Source organism: Lethenteron reissneri, chromosome 26 (genome assembly GCF_015708825.2).
Source record: "Lethenteron reissneri isolate LAM-NWPU_2019-01 chromosome 26, ASM1570882v1, whole genome shotgun sequence".
NCBI classification, from domain to species: Eukaryota; Metazoa; Chordata; class Hyperoartia; order Petromyzontiformes; family Petromyzontidae; genus Lethenteron; species Lethenteron reissneri.
The window spans coordinates 37,805-59,408 of record NC_083804.1 but is presented as its reverse complement, the minus strand read 5'-3'; the positions used below and the strand labels follow the sequence as shown (position 1 = coordinate 59,408).

Below are 21,604 nucleotides of genomic sequence, written 5' to 3'. Positions count from 1 at the left end.
TTTGCTAAATTTTGTTTTCTCAAACTATTTCTCTCTCTAAAATTGTACCAGGCTCTCATAGGGCCATTCCATCTTCTTTCCCTCGGTCGCTTCGGGGTGGATTCATTGACATGCTAATTTCTCTGCTCCAGCAGCTGCCCCAGCAGACCCACCTCTCTCTCTGCCCAACCCCCCGTCTCTATTATTTAATTTATTTTCTTTCTACGTGACTTTACCGAAAGAACCAAAGAGTAGAGAGCTACTCGCCGTCTGCGTCACGTTGGACGTCATGGATCCCCTGGCGTGATTCGTAAAAAAAGTAAGCCATGTGTGCCGGTGTCATGGTCCGAATTTGATATAAAAAATATCAAGAGCAACATCGCTCCCCTACTGACAGACTGACGGCCACGCAGCCGGCGTGACGTCACCTTGCACCGCACAGGAACAGCTGTCATCAGGGGTCACACGAGGCTAAAACAGAAAGAATTAAACTACAGTTGAGCATTGGAATGATTGCGATGAAAGGCACTTTGAGATGCTAAGGAATCTGCGTGCCCGATAAATGCCATAACTTCTGTATTTAAAAAAAATAACTTTTACAAGCCATTGCCGCTGTCCCGATATGTGGGTTCCGTCACGTTTGCCAATTGCTGGATTAGAACGAGCAAAAAAACCGTTGTGCATGTGCGTTATTTGCGAGATATGGACTCCTCCTTCCAAATGAAAGAGAGATTGTGTCGAGGTGATTTAAGTGAAGGAGGATTTCCCAGCAGATTAAAGTGCCACGCTGAAACGGATAATTAAACCGAAGTTTGGAGAAAATCACCGCAAGTTCATAATAACAATACAGCCCTGGAAACTGCTATTAAATCTCAAGACTGTTTTTCAAGAGGGATCTTGCATTTCGATGTTTAGCCATTTTCATGTACAAGTGTGTGGTTTCATTTTGGAAGGAAATTGGAGCACCCAGAGAAACCGCAGGCATAAGTTGAGGGGTAAACACTCAAAGGACTTTATAGATAAATTAAGCAATTTCTATACTGCTATCACCTATTAACGCGGCAGCTGAAGCCTACAATACATTACATTCACAGGCAGTGCTCAATCCATACATATATGGTACTAGCCAGGCACAAGCCCACTTCGCTCTGAGGTCTAACGAACTTGGGCAAATCCAGGCTGATTTTTATCATAGGCAAACACTGCTCTTTTCTAAATGTTAAATGTAGACCAGATACGGTGCTGCATATATATTCATATTGGTCCTCAGAGGTCAAGGCTGGTGGCTATGTCCATTAGCACAACTCTATTTAAATATTGGCATCCACAAAGTGTGTTGTATTGCCTAGTTCATTATCGGAGATCCCTTAAATCAGCGGTGCATTTTTTTTAATGTTTACCAACATTCTTTTGGCGTGACGCCGACCCTTTAAGGGAAGAATAAACATCGCTAGCTACAGACTGTCCTCTAACTCATTGTTTGATCCTTGTAATGCTGCTACATTCGGATAAGCCCAGCAGTTGTAATTGGATTTGAAATGATTCACCACCAAAATGCAGCGTTATTATTATATTTAATTTGAAAGAAATATGCCGATAAAATTGCACGTGGCTATCATGTGGGCTGCAACGTTGCTACTTTAATAACATTTATTTCAATATTTTCGCATTTGAAAATCAAAACGTTGTTGGAATGTTTTTTTCATGGGGGAAAAAAAACCCCATTGTTGGAATGTGTGTTGCTTTCTCCATTTAAAGACGTTTGTAAAGAAATGTAATTGCAGAATACAAAGGGAATTTGTGAGTGCGGTGACACAGCCGAGTGGGCAGCACGTTTGCCGGTTGTTGTCGAGGTTCGTGGTTCAAGACCAGTGGCCGCCCTGGTTACTTGCATGTGCATTTTAAATAAAGCGTGTTTTTCACCAAGATTATCCGAGTATGTCACTCTGACCCTGATGCCCTTTCGTTCATCGACTCGCCCGTAACACTCTGCGTATAACGGTACGGGCAGCATCGGAAACAAACATTGAGTGTTTTACAATTAGGATCAAACGATAACCTATGAACTGAGCATCGTTTTCATAATCGATTACCGATTATGAAAGTTACGAACCGGTAATAGATTCCAGTGGATTTTTTGTGTTGAATGAACTGCGGAGATAAAAAGAAAACTGCATGGCGGCAGGCCTAGGGTGAGTTATATATATAAGTAAAAAGTAAAAGTTTATCCCCGGCAATTGCTTACTCATGCCACAGCTGCCAGAAAGCCCACCACTGACTTGTGTTTAAGCGGACGAGGATGGAATCGAACTCTGTATGGCAACTCCAATGGTGCCAACCATTACACTGCAGCAGTTACCTGCGTTACTCAGTTAAAAAGTTAAAACTAAAATGTGTTATTCATTGCGAGACCATATGTGGCAGCAAACTAGTTACTGGCTTCCCCGTGTTATTCAATGTGGTTACGGGCAATGCAAACAAAACACTATTACAATATCGCTTAGTAGTTCACAAGCCATACCTTGCAAGCACATTCTTGGAGTGCAAATTAATGCGTCGCTTAACCTTGATCAACGAATGGTGTACCGTCTTTATTTACAATATGAACGTAATCGTTTTTGTGTGTGCAGCATTACCTTGTGGATTCATCACTACATGGACTCCTCTACTCACGCCATTCGACTTACAAACTTTCAGAGATACGAACAATCCAGTCCGTATGTCCAGTGGCAGCTGTTCACGATGCTATTGCCTGTTACGAACTTGTTACAAGTTAAGTTATGAAGAGACGAAGAGAGCGACTGTGCAGACATCTCCTGGTAAGTTTTTCAAGAGAGTGGAGAGGAAACACGAGCACCAAAGGATAATTGGCATCTACATCTGCAGAACATGAAGAACCAGTGGCATCTACATCTACAGGAGATTATACAACTTGTTTGTAATCGACAGGAGTAAAGTTGGACTTACAAATCGACTTACGAACAGATCACTGGAACCTAACTCGTTCGTAAGTAGAGGAGTTCCTGTATTGGTGCAAGGCCTCGCATATTTTCCTGCATTCCTTCCCTTTCTTTATTTTTGCCCCCTTTCTGCCAACTCTGACACCGTCCCCCTCTCTTCATCTTTGCCGTCTCTCGGTCTCCACGTTGTCGTGCCGTTGTTCTCGTGACGCAGTCCTACCCATTTCCACTTTCTTTTGACTTGACAACAGCATCGGTGACCCCCTGTTTCTTTCCTTATTACTTAATTCCTTGACCTCTTCGACTTAATCTTAGACGTACTAGTTTCCATAGATCTTTGGCAAACCGTATACCGTAGCCAGATTCAAATGGAATGGCAACAGGGCCTGCAGTACTGTTTCCAGACAAAGAAATCTTCACGACCAGCTTAGAGCCCATTGAGGTTACAAGCCTTTTTGTCAAAGGAGATCTGGGTGACGAAATCAGATGTAAGAAAAGAACCACTATATAAAAAAACACAATAGGAAAATATAAAATACCACGTATAGAAACACACGACTAAATACTCTCAGTTATACATTTTACATGATAAAATATTTGTACAAATCAATGCTATAAACAACGAGATGAAGACTAATGGAGGGCCAATGAATGGAACGTGTGCGAAAGGATCCACATTGTGGAGATGGAGTAATGGAATTTGCTGGTGTGGTGGAGGTGCTCGGTGGATTCTTGCATCGTGGCACCGTGAGAGATGGCGACTGGTTGGGAAGGCCGTCATCCAGCAGTGGATTTACCGTGGATGATGATGAGTAAGTGGGCTTCTTCGTAGAATCAATTCAGCCTCGAAATTATGTGCCATGTTTTTTTTTACCACAGTTAGCCTTAATGTTAATCCCGTAGTGATTTAGTGTTATTTAAATTAAGGTGGTCTTTGAGGCGAAGTGAAAATGTGAATCCTCTGGCTAAATATAATACTTCTTGATATATTGAAAGTCAATACGCTGTGTGATTTATAATGTTTTGGTCCAAATCTTTGGAGTGACTTTAGCATAAAGTTTTGCTCCAGTGATGGACGAAACAAGCCATATTTATCGGATGTTTGTCCAATTTCTCTTTTGTTTCACACATTTTTAGAAATCAGAGGTCATTTTGTGTTCCGGTATGCTGCCATACTGGACCTGCCATCCAAAGGTCGCCGGTTCAATTCCATCTCCCGGTGCGGCACTTTAAACGAGGCACGTGTTTCATAAATTAAATGCCCTCCCACCACCTCTGTTCTCCCAGTGGTGTAAAAAATGGGTTCGCCACCACATGCAGTCGATCGGCAGGTCGTATGCGGTGGGGTAGAGTGAGGGTGTTCCCACCTCTTCCGACATGTCTGACCAGCGTGGAAGAGTAGGCCAAACACAGAGCTGTTCCACGAGCAGTGGTGTGAGCAACTACTTTCAGGGCTGTACCCTAATTGTTCAGTCCCATGTTCAATTTCGGTACACGTTCAGTTCTGAAATACTTGTAATCACAAGTAGTACTAATCACATACCTGCATTTTCCATAAATATGCTAAATTCATCTTGATATGCAAATTTTTTTGTCAAGGCGCCCTTCCCCCTTTCCAACCCAGCTTAAATATACGCTCCAAGCGTGGTGTTGTTTCATTCAGACGCTGTCTCCCCGACAGACCTGGTTTTCACCTGAGGACGGCTGCTTGCGTTGTGGCCGAAACGTTGTGAGAATTATTTTATTATGTTTTATTTTTATTATTTTATTACTTCCCTTCTACGTGACTTTACCGAAAGAACCAAGAAGACTTGTAATCTACTTCACATTTTTTTGCTGCTGTTATTGATATTGTTGCATGTTGTTATTACTCTAGCCAGCGTAGTGGTGCCGTGGCAGAGAGCTTGGATCACTGTGTGAAAATACGCGAGTTAAAATCTCCGTCGCAGGTCACCAGAGCATATCAACACTCTCCAGATGGACGATGACCTCTGCAGCCCCGGTAAGAGCCTCTTGAATCGATAAAATGATTATCACTCAAACTGGGTTTCCAATTAACTTCTTTGTTCAAATGCACTTCTTTAAAAATTATATATATAGTAGTTGCAAGGTTGTATAGAGTAAGAAATGAAGACATTAATGAACTTTTGCATCGTATCGTGCTCAAATATCGCGGTGCGCGTCGAGAACAGGCAGCCGCAGAGCCAGTTGGGACCAGCAGGGGGCAAGACTCAGCTGGACATTAGCCCGGCGTTCTTCGCTCAATGTCAGAGAGGGGCCCACTTTCGCCTAGAAGACATCATCGGAGTGTGGGGCCGCCACACATTTGAACCCATTGGGGGTTTGACAGCAGCACGCTGATGTTGATGATGGGGAAGGGGGGGGGTTGTCGCACGTTGTGCATGTCAGGGGCCGCTTTAAAGGCCACCAAAATACGATCTTAATTTCTGCTTTCGTCTCTGTTTCTCCTCTTGTTTTTATATATTTTTAAAAATGTGTATTTCAACAAACAGTCCGTAACAGAGCATAAACGGCGACTTACCATGAGGGGCACGGGAACTGGGCGGTGTAAAAATTAACCCGTAAAAACAAAGTTTTTCACTATAAATCCTTTATATGCGTGGCGGCTAGAGTCCTCTCGTCCTCTGGCTTGAGATGGCTGCCACCTATGGGTCAGATGATTGCCTGCCACCATTAAGCAATTGGTAATTAAATACAATTTATTTTTTCCTAAAAAGTGGAAAATTTTGGAGAAAAAAAATTTCACGAAAATAAATTGTCACGCACGACGAGTCTGTGTGCAAAATGCCAGCTCGATTGGATCACGGGAAGTGGGTTAAAAAACAACCGAAAATTTTGCACGGTCGTAAGCGCGCAAGCAAGCAAGCAAGTGAACTTAATATAAAGGATTTAGAAAGAGTTCAAAGTCTCTGCTCCCGCAACAATCAACAGACGGGAGAGGGGGAGGGGAAGATGGGCTCACGCTCCCACCCAGGTGGTGGGGACGACAAGTGAGAACATGTACTTTGGGGCCGTCCATAAATGACGTCACGCGATTTTTGACGATTTTTGACCCCCCCCCCCCTCGTCACAAAAAATCAAACCCCCCCTCAAATATGACGTCACAAAGCTCTGCCCCCCCCCCAAATAAAACATGCTTCAAATCGCTTTAAACTATTGTCATTGTAGTGCGTATTTAATGTGGCGCTGCACTGATGTTGTAGGAGAAAACATTTATTAAAAAGTATATTTAATTAAGTAGAACGTGTTGTCTATATTTATTTAAAGTTGCGCATTTTGATGTAACGTCACATTTCTCATCGTCACAAATGTCTGACCCCCCCCCCCCCTAGGTGCGTGACGTCATTTATGGACGGCCTCTTTTATATACAGAAGGGGTGATCAGTTGTTGTTGTTGTTATTGTTGAAGTTGTTGTAACGTTCTGACCTATCCCCCACTGGCCATCAGTGAAAAAAAGAGCTTGTCAGCTTATCGGATTCCTCCAGTATGAATATTCTGGTTCTGATCGTTGAGGAAGAACTTAAGTAAGGAGTGGTGGGTGAGGCAGGGGGGGGGGGGGGTATAGCGAACGGGGAGAAGGAGGTGGTGGGGGGGGGGGGGGGTAAGTGTGAGAGACGAGAGAGAGACAACAACAACAACTTACACGCGCTTCGTGAACGCGCCATTGTTTCGCGTTCATGAACCGGTGACGTCACCCGCTTGCGTCAGCGACTCTATTTTGAGATGCAAATGACAGGCCGATGTGTGTGTCTAATTGGTACAGTTTACTTCGGTGGGTGAAACCGCTGCTGCTACTGCTGCTGCATTGGCAGCGGTGCACAAAGTAACATTAACACACACACAAATCCCCCTCCCCTCAACGCACGTGTTTATGGAGAAGGTCTATTTCTCGAAACGTCGGCGGTTCTATTAAAAAAAAACATCGACTAAGTCAGTGTTGTTGACGAGTGCGTTGAGCAATTTGTGCAATCGCTTCCCCGTCAAAACACAAAAGACGCAATGCTAAATGATAGCGTACGCAGAGTGAAGGGCCACACTTGTTTTTCTTTCCAATTCCATTTGTGGATGAAGGCCTTTCCACGCCATATGAGTCCCGGTGGTTGTTTGATCGTTCTTCACCACGCCCGTCAGTAGGGTTGTCGGTGAAGGGGGGGGGCAATCACAGTTCCCCTCGCTACCGATGTTAGCTGCGACCGGGGAATCCATCTCAGCTCACCAAGTTCACAGCGCAGTGCTCCGACCACTGCACCACCTCTGCATTCGGGAGACACTGTGACTTAAAAAAAGATGAAATCGCATTTTATACGCGAATCGCCGTACAAATGTTGTATTGATTGAAGCGACTGGAAATGACCCCTTCACTCATTGTGACATTCAACCGTGGTGAATACAGGGGAAACATTTCTGAACCCTCCCGAGGCAAACCGGGGAAAACTTGGTAGCCTTGTGGCATTTGCATATTCTCCGTTATCCTCTCATATGCACGCCGTTCTCTGGACACTCGTATACGTGCAACATACCCGAGATGGAAACACAGCCACCAAAGCAACATTTTCACCGCGTTATAATTGCAGTGAACGGTAAATCACGAAACAAAAAAAACGCATCGTGAAAAACCCGACGCAGAAGATTCCTGGCTTTGATCTTGCTGCTGAAGCTGCTGGGCCACAACCCCTAAACCACATCAACTGCACAAACCATGGCAGCAGCCGGTGGGGATACAGTACCGTGCTCATACCTGTCAACCCATCCGATTTACCCGTATTCTTGTACAGGAAAATTGAATTTCAGGTCCATACGGCGTACATCCGTTTCAATACGGGCAAAAATGTTTTTGTCTATTTGTTTGTGTTTCTTCCTTGCTATGGGATTTTTAGTATGAACGTTGAGATCCGTAAGGGCACCGGGTGACCAATAAGGTCTGAATTGGTCTGTAATAAGGTAGGTACTGATAAGTGGTTGACAGGTATGCAGTACCTGCAGTCATAATGCAAACAAAAAAAACATAATTCTGATAATGTATGCACTGTCCTTGAAGTTGATTGGTCCACACCCGAGACAGCTTTCCTTAGAGCCTAGTCTCACATGGGTTGGACCAGATGACGCCAAAAGGGTGTGGACCAATCAACTTCAAGGACAGTGCATACATTATCAAAGTTATGTTTTTTTGTTTGCATTATGACTGCAGGTATTGTGGTCTATGCAAACATGACTCCTTGTAAAAAAGGTGTCAGTTTTGTTGCCAGATAGAAGGGTAAAAAATCAATTATCATATTTTTTACTGGCAAATGAGGTTCCAATGAGGTATGCAGTACTTGATGATGATGCACAAATTGAAAATTCCCGGCCAGCGTACAGAGACTTTGGTCATCCAGAACAGACCCAAGCAACGTATAACGACCCAGTGGGCGATTCTCAATCACAAAAGAGGCGTCACAGTGATACACTCCTGACGCAATTGTCTGGCTGAACAACCACAGCGCAAAATGATAGTTGCTCTACATCAGGGGTGGGGAACGTCCGGCCCGCGGGCCGTAGAAGGCCCGCGAAATCATGTGGTCTGGCCCTGCCAAGGCAACCGCAGGCGGGACTCGAAATTCAATAAATCTAGGAGCAAACCTGGAAAAGCAGTTGCGAGTAGCAATATCATCAATACCAGCTAATATCACACACCTCGCCAAAGAGAAGCAGTTACAGCCATTACATTAGGAGTGAGTTACTTTAATGTTAGACCAAATATAACAGGCTAATTTTTAAGTTGATAATTTGTATGGCCCGCGAATGATGTTATACATATCCAAATGGCCCTTGGCAGAAAAACTGTTCCCCACTCCTGCTCTACATCAACATCAGCCACGAGAATAAGTGAGTGGTGGTGCCGCCTGACGGACAGAGCGTGGTATTGCACCTAATCTCAAAGGCGACAGGGTGGTGGAGGGCGAATACGATGCATATTCTTGGTTCTTTCGGTAAAGACACGTAGAAGAGAAATAATAAAACATAATAAAATAAAATTCTCACGACGTTTCGGCCACAACCGCAAGCAGCCGTCCTCAGGTGAAAAACAGCTGTCGGAAAGACAGCGTCCTTTATTATTTTATTATTTCCCTTCTACGTGACTTTACCGAAAGAACCAAGAATACGAATCCCTGTAGTCACGAAAGCTTTAAATCGAAATTTAATACGATGCAGTTTAATGAACGACTGGTGTTGGCACGATAACAATTCAAAACTAAACTACTTTTTTATTTGACCAAGGTGAGGCCCACTGAGCTATACAGTTCTTTTTCAGAAGCGACCTGGCCACAAATGATAGCTCAACGAAGTGGCTTATCGCGTGGAAACGTACAGCAGCCACACACTCTAGTCGGAGAAAAATCCCATGTGACCACGGGGAGAGAGACACGTGCAAACTCCAAACATACAGGCATCGGGGTCGGGCTCGACCCCATGACCTCCTGTTTACCAGGCGAGGTAGTTAACATCTCGCCATCTCGGCGCCCTAGGGTTTGCGGAGGGGATTTTTTTTCTTGACAGGGCTCTATCCCCACTTCTCTGTTACAGTCGATTTGATTGGGGGGGGGGGGGTGATACGGGTGAACGAACAAATGAGCTATTCGATTATTTCGGAGATCATGTGAGTTGACAGAGTTAATAAATGCGCTTTTAAGCAGATTCTATATTATAAGAATGTATAACTGGGACCAGTCTGTTGGACGAATGGCATCTACTAATATGCAAATGTAATACCCCCCCCCGTCACCTTTGTCCACCCAGCAGTATAAATAAATGCACCTCAGTCGATCGCCAGGTTGCATGTGTGGTGGGGTAAAGTGTGGGTATCCCTTCCTCTTCCAAGCGTGAAAGAGTAAGCCAAATACCCTCTAAACCTGAGGGGCTCTCTACAGCGCTCTCTGTTGGAGATTCTTACACCAGCAGTGGCATGAGCAAATCATTGTTGGGCTGATCCTTTACCTTAAAAAATCAGATATTTAGAACTTTAGGCCGACCCTGCCTGTATAAATTAAACCAGTTTAATCCGCAGGTTTTACAGTATACATTTTTGGCAGCCAACAATTTAAAATGTTGCCGTTTGAATGTTTCACGTTATGCACATAGATTCGACCGGCTGTATTTGTGCCAAAAAATTGTGAGCATTCTAATCCCTTCCCGTGTGCATCATTAGAATTTCCATCAGTCGGCGATCTCTTTATCTGATCAGGAAATCTCAAACCACTCGTCCACTCAAGCCACCCACCACGACGCGCCTTGCCGTATCCATCAATCGTCTCCATTCAAACGCAAATTAAGTCGCGTTACACGCAGCACGCGCCTTTTAATGGGTAAAACACATCTCACATTATTTAGAAATTTAAGAAGCGCCTTCAATGCGTTTCAATCTGAATCAGCGGCCTCCACCTCACGAGAGACGCACACGTATATAAATACGCACACACACAGAAGACGTGTTTAGCAATCTCCGGGTGCGTGCGGCGTGTATAGATTTATACATAAAAAAACTGCCTATCATGAGTTCGATTTCCGGTCATGGCTAACATCAGACATAATTTGCGAATGATATCTGAACCAGTGGTAGTCCACTCCCTCGTCTTCATCATCCCGCAACGATCATTGTTAAAACAACCGCTGTGATGACAGACACGGACGTGGGGAGGCCTTCGTCCAGCAGTGGATCGACATACCATTTGTATTATTATTATTAAACGAAGATTGGTAACCACGGAAAGGCGGACCATGATGATTCGCATGGCCTGGAGTGTATGCAACGCGGTATGAGATGGGTTTATCAATAACGAATGAGGCAGGGTGTTTTTACAGCCGTTCCACAATCCATGTTGTACGACTCTTCAAAATCCACCTCCGTGATTTTCCACCGATTTATTCTTCTCCCCCCCCTCTCCCTCCCATCCCCCCCAACACATCACATCACCGCCCCCACCCTCCCTGACTTCATCCCTCCAGCCCCACCACACAATTGCAGCCTCGCTTTTGCAGCTACGCGTACAGCCAGCCGGGTCCGCTCTGATGAATATTACGTAGAGTGCGGTTGCAATGCCGTACGGGTATTTATTTGTAAGATATTTCTGCGTTTCCATGCAGTGACGTGCGACTTCCTAATATCAACAACCTCAGCATAGGTGAATTCGCAGCGAATTCTTGCTCATCTCTGCTGATGCACTAGGCTATATACACACACACGGCAGCAGCAGTAGCAGCAGCGGGACTAGGCGACTGTGTGTTTTCAATAATTATATATTTATATACATGTATCTGTGATACGTACGGAACGCCTAATAAACACATCAATGCATAAGGAGCCAGAAGGCGCACGAGGGGACCATGCCAGCCAGGAGAGACGGCACTGGCGGCCGTGAGATGTCAGACGGAACGGTGCGCGTCTGGACTCGGTTCTTCGATACGCTGGTCAGCGCCGTCGCCTCGGCAAGTAAGCACAACCCTGCCCATGCCGGCCCTGCCCTTGTCTTCTCTTCCCTTGTGCTGTCTTGCCCTCTTCTCTGCCCTGCCTTTCTCTTCGCTGCCCTTCCCCCCGTGCGGACTTTCCCTAGCTCTTCCTATCCCTGTCGTACCCTTCTCTTCCCTTGCATTCCCTGCCCTTTGCTTCGCTGCTTTGCTCCTGTCGAGGTCTCCCGGTCGTGACCCCACCCCTCTCCGCCAGTAATCGTTGTTATATTTCTATTTGCTTTGTTATCAGCGCGATTCAAAATGAATTCGTTATCGCTGGTGCTGCTCGTCGGCCAATCGCCTACCACATGCGCTGCGCAACGGGACGGTTGTTGCGTGAACAATCATTCTGTGGTGGTAATGGTGATGATGATACCGTTGCTGTGGATGATGATGATGATGATGGTGGTGGTGGTCATGGTCGTGGCGACAGTGGCGGTGATGTCGCTGGCGAGATGGAGATATGGAGCTGGATGGTGGGTGGCCTGTAGATTCTGAGATTGCGTTGACATCATCCTGCGGAGGTGCACATAATAAGTTGGAGTCTGCGTGTGCTTGTGAGGCTCTGGTTACGTTTTTTATTTGCGCCACGTTGCTTTTTCACACGCGATACATCACTTGGATCATGAGATACAAACGCCTCCTAAGTATATATATCAAATTATTTAATAACCATATTCCGCTGCACATCATTCATTCATCTCTCAAAATAACATTTCCCAGGGTCGCTGGGAGACTGGCGGATGTGGCACAGACATAGCGAGACGCATATTGGATGTGGTGTGCCGAGTGCGAACATTATTTTCTCGAGTAGCCAATCCGAACAGATCACGGCTGAAATTAAAGCCCTGACTACAAGAATTACCACACACTGCGTACGTACGTGTGAATAGGTTGAGACCTGTTAAACGTCACTCTTTTCCGCCTCGTGGCAGTCCCAAATCTGACGAACGTGTGAGAGATGCTGTTTATACTGGAAACATTGTACACACCGAACAAACCGATCTCCCCTCCCCCCAACCCACCCCCCAACCCACCCGTTGTGTCCTCACGCTGCCACGAGTCAATCTCACGCCCTCCGCTGGTCGTTCTCACGCATCACCCATCTATCAGCGTGAGAGCGTTGTGCGCTTACGAATATTGAATACAGATGTCCATTATTGCCCCTTATGTAACTCGACGTGTGCTCGTACAGTGTTTAATTAGGCACCACGTGTAATTACAATATCAGAGTTTTCCCCAAACCTCAGTTCTTGTGGCTTAGGGAGGCTTTCATCCAGCAGTGGCATTGCTCATGGCTCACGATGATGAGTCCTTGTGACACACAACGGTGCGCATTTCCGTGTTTGTCAATCTCCTCCGATTACATACAAATTAAGTCGTTCCGCACTACATGCGCCTGATGATTGGTACACAACTACACGTGTTCCATGTGTGCATGTGTTTTCCACGCAAGAGGTGTTGCATATGATTGGCGTTCTCTCACACCACGTGGGATGTGTTTAGCAAACATCTGCCACGTGCAGTGTGTAACGAATTCATATTTCACTATAAACTGTTTATTCTCATTGTGATGTATACTTCGGCGTTGGCGGAACTGCAGTTACGCTGCAGTAATATGCATGTGAGCTCCATTCTTACTTTATTGGAATTCCTGTGGGAAGACTGGCCATGTGAATGTGGAATTACCACTCGTGACTCAGGGAAGCCAACAGATATAGATGTGTGCTGTCCTCAACGATGAGCTTGGAGAAATTACACCTTTGACTTGTCTGGGAGTACAAATGCAAAAAATTTATCTTATTTTTAGCCTTTTGTTATCCACTGAATCATGGCCTCCCCCATACCATGTTGGTTATCATTAACCCACACTGACCCAGGGCTGGTGGATATCAGCCACCATGGGGATGTTAGCCGTGGTCAGTAATCGAAGTCAGGTCACCGAGCTCATTGGACAGTGCCCCCATGCAGCTCTTCCAAAGGTTTGAATAAAATAAAAATAAAAACGCAAGGGAAATGTATCCGTGTTCTTTTATTGACACAGCCAACCATTTAAGTAAGTGATCTGTGGCTTTCCACAAAATGCATTGTTTATATTTAATAATACTAATGCCGTTCATGTACCCACGAAAGCCCCAGTCTCATGACTTTTTCAGGGGGGGTGGGGGGTGGGCCGAGATCGGCATGTCTGGCCAATTCCATAAATGAGTGGTATGTGGCAGTCTTGATTTGAAGCTTTCGTGACAGCAGGAATCCATACTCTTTGGTAGGATGTCGGAGTACCTGGAGAAAATCACCCACATATACTATGGCATCTAGACTCATAATTCTGCACGGTTAGATTTAAGAATACGTTGTTGTACTAAATACATTTTTAAAAAATCTAGGTAAGGCCCACTGAGCTCTTTTTTCAAAATCGACCTGACCACAAATGATAGCTCAACGAAGTGGCTTATCTTGAGGAAATTTATAGTAGCAGCCACATACTCTAAACGCATGTTTCTAAAAATGGAGGGAACACCAGGAGGACCTGGAGAAAAATCGCGACCACGGGGAGAACACGCAAACTCCAAATATACAGGCATCAGGGTTGGGACAGAACCCACGACCTCCTCTATACCAGGCGAGGTAGTTAACATCTCGCTATTGTACTGCCATCACCTAGCCTATATCAGTCGTCTATAGCAGTGTGCATGGCACACCATATTTAGGCAGCTTACTGCTCCCCCATGCAATAGTTGGCACATTTAATACCATCCTTATTCTACAGTTTGTAAATTTGAATTGGTATGCGTGTAGCACAGGCTGTTTGTTTACGCGGTGAGATTCGGCACAAGCACAAATACAAGCGTACCCAACACTCGTCGAAGCATTATCCAGACATTCGTGCAGACTGATACGGTATTGACATTACTATTATTACCGCACGCCTATTCATTTGGCGACCTGAAATCCACTCCGAGACTTTATCTGCGATTAGGGACAGACCCACGTCTGTGCAATTTCAAGCTGGGGAGAGTATTAAGGAGAGGAGAACACGGACGCATCATCCAAGCCCCACACAAGCACCTGCCATGGGAATTGCCACTTAATGTATGCCCTCCCCTACGGCCCCAGCCCCCAACCCCCACCACCTCAGTCACCCACCCAGCCATAGCTATCGCACCAGATGTTCTACTTCCTGGTCTGGCAGTCATGTGGCTATCTTAGTTCCAGTTCAGTGGTTGGCGATGCTCCCGTGCCAGGTTTTTTGAGCATCAGGGACTAAGTACTTTCTACCAGACGTTCCGATGCACAGCTTTTTTTTTTTAGCAGCGGTGGCTATGTGACTCCAGTCTGCTGGAGTTTTATAACTGCAGTAGACATTGTACCACACCGACCATCGCAAGACCCAGCCAAGTGGTGGAGACTGTGTGGCTCCAGTCCGACGGGTTGATGCCTCTCCCATGTCTTTTTCTCTCAAAAGGAGAGGACATTTGACCCGGACATTCCACCGTCCAATCTTACAGGAGCAGGCTGCGTGGCACCTATTCGGTGGAGCGACGTGCTGTTGTTTGCAGTTTTTCAAATGCAGGGACCACGTACCATTCCAGATGGTCCACTGCCTAGCGACGGCATTGTGGCTCCAGTTTGGTGGAGCGATGCACTCCCGTTTCAGGTTTTTCCAATTGTATGGGAAATGCGCAGGTGGATTACCTGATTGTTTTCTACTCGGGAGTTGACCTGCAGGTCATCAGTGGTCAGGCTCTCGCTGCCAGCCCAGTTCTCCTCTGACAAAACTGCATCGATTTTATGATGCTGTCTGGTGAAAGGACCTCCGATGAAGCCGCTTCTGTTATAGTCCAGTTGTTATGTGAAACCATCTACCCCTTTGCTGCTTGGGACTGGAAACCCCGAAATGGGATATCTACTCACCGAATTAGAACCACGAGCTTCTTCAGTGGCCCCGACGTCAAAATCAATTAAATGTTTACATTAAGAAGTTGAGGGGCGCTTCTTAGAGGTGAGTTTTAGTTTTAAGACATTTTACCTTTCACATTTTTAAGCCATTTCTTGAAGACACGTAACAACACAAGCATGTCGACTTTGCTACCGCAGCTGATTTGAGGGGGGATAATTCTTGTCTGAGGTGTCTTTATCTGACCAGACAATAGCCCTTGGAGACAACAATGCCCTGATGCGTGTATTTATCGAAAAGGTAGTTTCTGCAAAACAATGGCCAAATTGGCAGCAAGCAGCAGTTATTTGGCCAATCTTTTCCACCAAATTCCAATGGGAACCTGCCTTTTTGCCAACTCATGAATCAGGCTTCACGTTTCCTTTGCAGAGGGAAGCCATAACAAGACTTACACGCTATGCAATAGAGTTGATGTAAAGTGAAAGAGGCATCCACTTGTCTTCAACATAAAAAACAACACTTATAGCAATCTCTGTATACTCTGCATGGCAAGATGACATCACCATTTTTTGCTCATATCCCACATACAGCCTTGCCATGGCCACCAGCTCAATGGAGCCACGTTTGTGGCAATTTAAATTTGGGTACCCACCGTTCCCTATTGCTACCATTTGTTTCCTGACGGCTGTAAGTATCGTTGAAAAAGCAGCCTCTTTAAATGTTGATAAGTATCCTTTTAATTATAATTACACGACCGTGTTGGTTTTTTTACGGTTGTGCTGCATGGCTTTCCGACGGGGTTCAAGTCATACTGCGTCCCGTGATGTCCGACGCGTAGCTCTATGCTCTGGGAGCTTCTTCTGAAAAAAGGCATCTGTCAATACATATTCTAAGGCATGTTTTTGAAAATAAGTAGATTTTTTTTCTTTTATACTTTTAGCGAATGATAGCCCTTTTTTTTAGCCGTTGCACAATCTCATGGTTTCCATCCATTGGTCCCGAGGTGTTCGTAGACAGGATTTGGAAACACTGCCACACAAACAAACATGCGTCCTCCTCCATGTAGGAACTGACAAAATCCCATACAAAGTCTGTGAGGACCTGCAGTGTATGCAGATTGATGCGGTGCTCAGCATTCGGACCACAAGCTGGGACTTTTTCCCAGCGGGTCTCATCGGCTTTTTTTTTCTTTCTGTGGTGGCAGCAGCGTCGTAATCGGTACGATTCAGAGGATTAGCTTGGTCGGCATTGGACATCATGCAAGGAATGAAATGGGCCCTTCTCTCCCCATGTCCAATTTCAGCCCCAGCTGCGAAGCCTGGTGTACTCGCCCCTCCGAATTCGCGGAACCCCGGTCCGTGCACTCTATAGCTAAGTCACCGGTCCGATTCCAGGCCTCGACACAGTTGTGTACAGAACCTGGCCTGAGCCGCCGCTATGTTGAATCGGCCTAAAACAATGTGGTGAGCATCATAATACCGTCGTCGTTGTACTGTGCTTTTCATTTCAAAGGTGCCTGCTAGCAGCACTTATCCCACGAGTCTATGGCTAAATATGGCTCTCTATTATCACATGCAAATAGACTACAACTTGACTTTTCTCGAGTCATTCGTCTGTAGAGCCGTAAAATACTTTAAAAAAATGGATTGTCAATGACGGAATAAATACTTGAGGTTTTAGCAGGCTGTTTGCAAGTTGTATACAGTAATAACGTATGAGCATAATCCTAATTAATATACTTACGGCTGCTCTGACAGAAAGGCTTTATTTTCAAGAACTTACCCTGGCCACAATTTGTAGTTTAAATATGAATAACAACGTTCAGCCCTTGGTAAATACGCTCGCTGGATGAAGGTCTTCCCAAGTCACGTCGATTTGGGAGTGGGTGAGGGGGTGTTTGCCCATATTTCACCACGCTGGTTAGTGTGAGTTGGTTAAGGGGGAGACACGCAGGACTGATTCAGGTATCACTTAATATTGATCTAAGCCACCGTCGGGAATCGAACCCAGATCCCTGGGGTGAATAGTGCAGTGCATTAACCACTGTGCCACCGTTCCATACCCAATTGTAAATTTCAACTGGCAAAACTGTGTGGAATTCAATAACGAGCACTGTATATTTAAGATTTACGGGGGAAATAATGCAGCACTGACATTACAGGCAATTATCCGTGTGGAGCACGGAAAATTGCAACTCGTTTCACAAGCATAAAAATACAGCAACGGTTTTTATTTTTTTTTCTGTAAATTAAATGTTTCCTTGAACAAGCAGAACTCCAATGTTATTGGCACTGTGTCCATATGTCGGTGTGTGTGCAATGCTACACGGAGAATACCAATGTGGCTCTGTTGCTCCTTAGCGAGATAAATAATGTATGCGATATTGGTTTTATTTAAGCCAAGCCTGTTTGATCAGTGTGGCAGGCGCGGTTTCCGTGAATTTTATATATTCGTAATGCATCGGATAATATTCATGAGTGGATTCTCGATATATGCATATATTAAACATGTTGTAAATATTACATCGAGCGCGGGGTTGTGCAGAGTGTGGATGCTCTTCGTCTACACTCGGAAGGGGCTTTGAGTTCCAATCGCTGGTGGGCATCGACACGGCCTGTCATCCCCTCCGGAGAAGATAAAATGAGTAAGGGGCCGTCCATAAATGACGCACCTGGGGGGGGGGGGGGGGTCAGGCATTTGTGACGATGTGTTACGAGGGGGGGGGGGGGTGAAAAATGTGACGTCACATCAAAATATACTTTTTTTATAAATGTTTTCTCCTACAACACCAGAGTGCAGCGCCACATTAAATACGCACTACAATGACAATAATTTAAAGCGATTTGAAAATTGTTTTATATATGTTTGGGGGGGGGGGGGGCAGAGCTTTGTGACATCATTTGAGGGGGGGGGGGTCTGACTTTTTGTGACGCCGTGCAACGAGGGGGGGGGGGGGGCAAAAATCGTCCAAAATTGCGTGACGTCATTTATGGACGGCCCCTAACCACTTCCAGTGGTTGACGTGCGAACTTCGGTCGTGCCGTTGTAATGTGGTGCAGTCGTTCCGCCACTGGAGCCTCAGCTACACACATCACACCGCTCGGGCTCACGCACACAGACTCCGCTATTGACAAACAGGACACTCTATGCCTATTGTGGTACCACAATAGGCAAAGACCCCCCGTATAGCCTTAACAGACTATAGGGGGCAAGTGCTGTGAGCGAGCACCTTTGAAGGCCGGAACGGAACACGAGGGGGTGGGTGGCCAGCAACACGCCCGGCCGCCTTTGTCTCCCCCAGTGGCGATGTTTACGCACCGCACCAGGTACTCATTTGAGGCTGAGCCGACCTGGGGGAGGCCCAGGACCGGTTCAGATAATCGTCACTGGTGTTGGCCGTGAGGTGAGCGGGAATCGAACTCGGGACGCCGGGTTCGTAGGGCAGCGCGCTAACCGCTGCACCACCGCTCCCACTGCACAAACAACCATTGGTACACACAGCCTGCACCAAACCACACAGTACTATAGTGCACACACACACTGTGGTACACACACACACACTAGCACTGTGGTACACACACACACTAGCACTGTGGTACACACACACACTAGCACTGTGGTACACACACACACTACCACTGTGGTGTACACACACACACACTACCACTGTGGTGTACACACACACTACCACTGTGGTGTACACACACACACACTACCACTGTGGTGTACACACACACATTAGCACTGTGGTGTACACACACACACGCTACCACTGTGGTACACACATACACACTAGCACTGTGGTACACACACACACTAGCACTGTGGTACACACACACACTAGCACTGTAGTACACACACACACTAGCACTGTGGTGTACACACACACACACACTACCACTGTGGTGTACACACACACACACTACCACTGTGGTACACACACACACTACCACTGTGGTGTACACACACACACACTAGCACTGTGGTGTACACACACACACTACCACTGTGGTACACACACACACACTAGCACTGTGGTGTACACACACACACACTACCACTGTGGTGTACACACACACACTACCACTGTGGTGTACACACACACACACACTACCACTGTGGTGTACACACACACACACACACTACCACTGTGATGTACACACACACACACTAGCACTGTGGTGTACACACACTACCACTGGGGTGTACACACACACACTAGCACTGTGGTACACACACACACTAGCACTGTGGTACACACACACACACTTCCACTGTGGTACACACACACACACTAGCACTGTGATACACACACACACTCCCACTGTGGTGTACACACACACACACACTAGCACTGTGATACACACACACACACACACTGTGGTACACACACACACACTAGCACTGTGGTAGACACACACACTACCACTGTGGTACACACACACACTACCACTGTGGTGTACACACACACACACTGTGGTACACACACACACTGTGGTACACACACACACACTGTGGTACACACACACACACACTACCACTGTGGTACACACACACTGTGGTACACACACACACACACTGTGGTACACACACACACACACTAGCACTGTGGTACACACACACACTACCACTGTGGTACACACACACACTAGCACTGTGGTGTACACACACACACTATGGTACACACACACTACCACTGTGGTACACACACACACTACCACTGTGGTGTACACACACACACACTGTGGTACACACACACACTGTGGTACACACACACACACTGTGGTACACACACACACTGTGGTACACACACACACACACTGTGGTACACACACACTACCACTGTGGTACACACACACACTGTGGTACACACACACACACACTAGCACTGTGGTACACACACACACACACTACCACTGTGGTACACACACACACACACTGTGGTACACACACACACACTAGCACTGTGGTACACACACACACTAGCACTGTGGTACACACACACACTAGCACTGTGGTACACACACACTACCACTGTGGTACACACACACACACACTAGCACTGTGGTGTACACACACACTGTCTTCTTCACCGATGGGTATTTAACGTCTCGTCGTCGTTTCTGTGCGAAGGGGGCTCCGGGCGTCATCGCTGTCCGCGCCCTGCGCGTCGTCGCTGCCCCCACACAACCCCCCCGCCCCCGCCCCTCCCCCCCGCGGCACTGCTGCCCCCACACAACCCCCCCGCCCCCGCCCCTCCCCCCCGCGGCACTGCTGCCCCCACACAACCCCCCCCGCCCCCCCCCGCCCCCCGTGTCACTGCTGCCCCCACACAACCCCCCCGCCCCTCCCCCCCCCCGTGTCACTGCTGCCCCCACACAACCCCCCCGCCCCCCGCGTCACTGCTGCCACCATACAACCCCCCCGCCCCCCCCGCCCCCGTGTCACTGCTGCCCCCATACAACCCCCCCGCCCCCCCCGTCGTCGCTGCCCCCACACAACCCCCGCCCCTCCCTCCCGCCCCTCCCCCCCGCCCCCGCGTCACTGCTGCCCCCACACAACCCCCCCCGCCCCTCCCCCCCGCCCCCCCGCGGGGTCGCTCACGCATCGCCATGCACGCCACGTCGCGCCGCCCCGCGCGTCACAGCCTCACGTCGTCGGTGTCGCGGCGGCGGCGGCGGCCTGCCGGGTGGACGTCGTGGCGATGCCTGCCCGCAATCCCACCCCCCCATCCCGCAGCCGCCGCTGCTGCCGCTGCGGGTGCTTCTGCAGCGTTTTCCCACCAATACGCAATGGGGGGTGGGGGGGGGGTAACGCTATCGGTTGCGCTCAATCCGCTGCTGGACGAAGGCCACACACACACCCCACCCACCACCCACAAACCGCCACGGTTCTGGAATGATTCGTGACAAAAGTCCACCCGGTGACCTTGCGCGAGAGGTCAACTTCGCCGCTCCTTCTCTTCTCCTTTTGGTGGACCTTCTCGCCGGGCGCCTTCCACGCAGCAATCGGCTGTCGCTCCGTCATTGTACGCGGGGCACCGTGGGCCATCGATCCTTCGTGCCGCGTGTCCTGCCCCAACACGCTCAATCTTCGGACCCGTCTGAATCACGTCGTGCGCGTTCTCTCATTCGAGTGTTCCTCTCGCTGATATTCCAGACATTCCAAGCGTGCGTTTTCTCTGCGCTTCTTTGCCCACTTTTCAGTTTTGTAAATACTCATTGGGTATTTGACCAAATGCCTTTTGCAGGGTCATCGTCA

The 21,604-nt window shown here is 47.3% G+C and overlaps 1 protein-coding gene across 1 annotated transcript in view; it reads right to left on the bottom strand.

Annotated features, from left to right (window-relative positions):
• The window catches only part of LOC133347940 (uncharacterized), a 127,743-nt gene extending 106,349 nt beyond the window's left edge, over window positions 1-21,394 (bottom strand). The window contains exons 1-2 of the mRNA XM_061560706.1: window positions 21,272-21,394; window positions 20,997-21,109 (exon numbers count right to left, since the gene is read on the bottom strand). Coding sequence (XP_061416690.1) covers window positions 20,997-21,109; window positions 21,272-21,394 — 236 coding nt within the window. The remainder of the gene's footprint in view (window positions 1-20,996; window positions 21,110-21,271) is intronic.
• Between the last annotated feature and the right edge of the window lie 210 nt (window positions 21,395-21,604).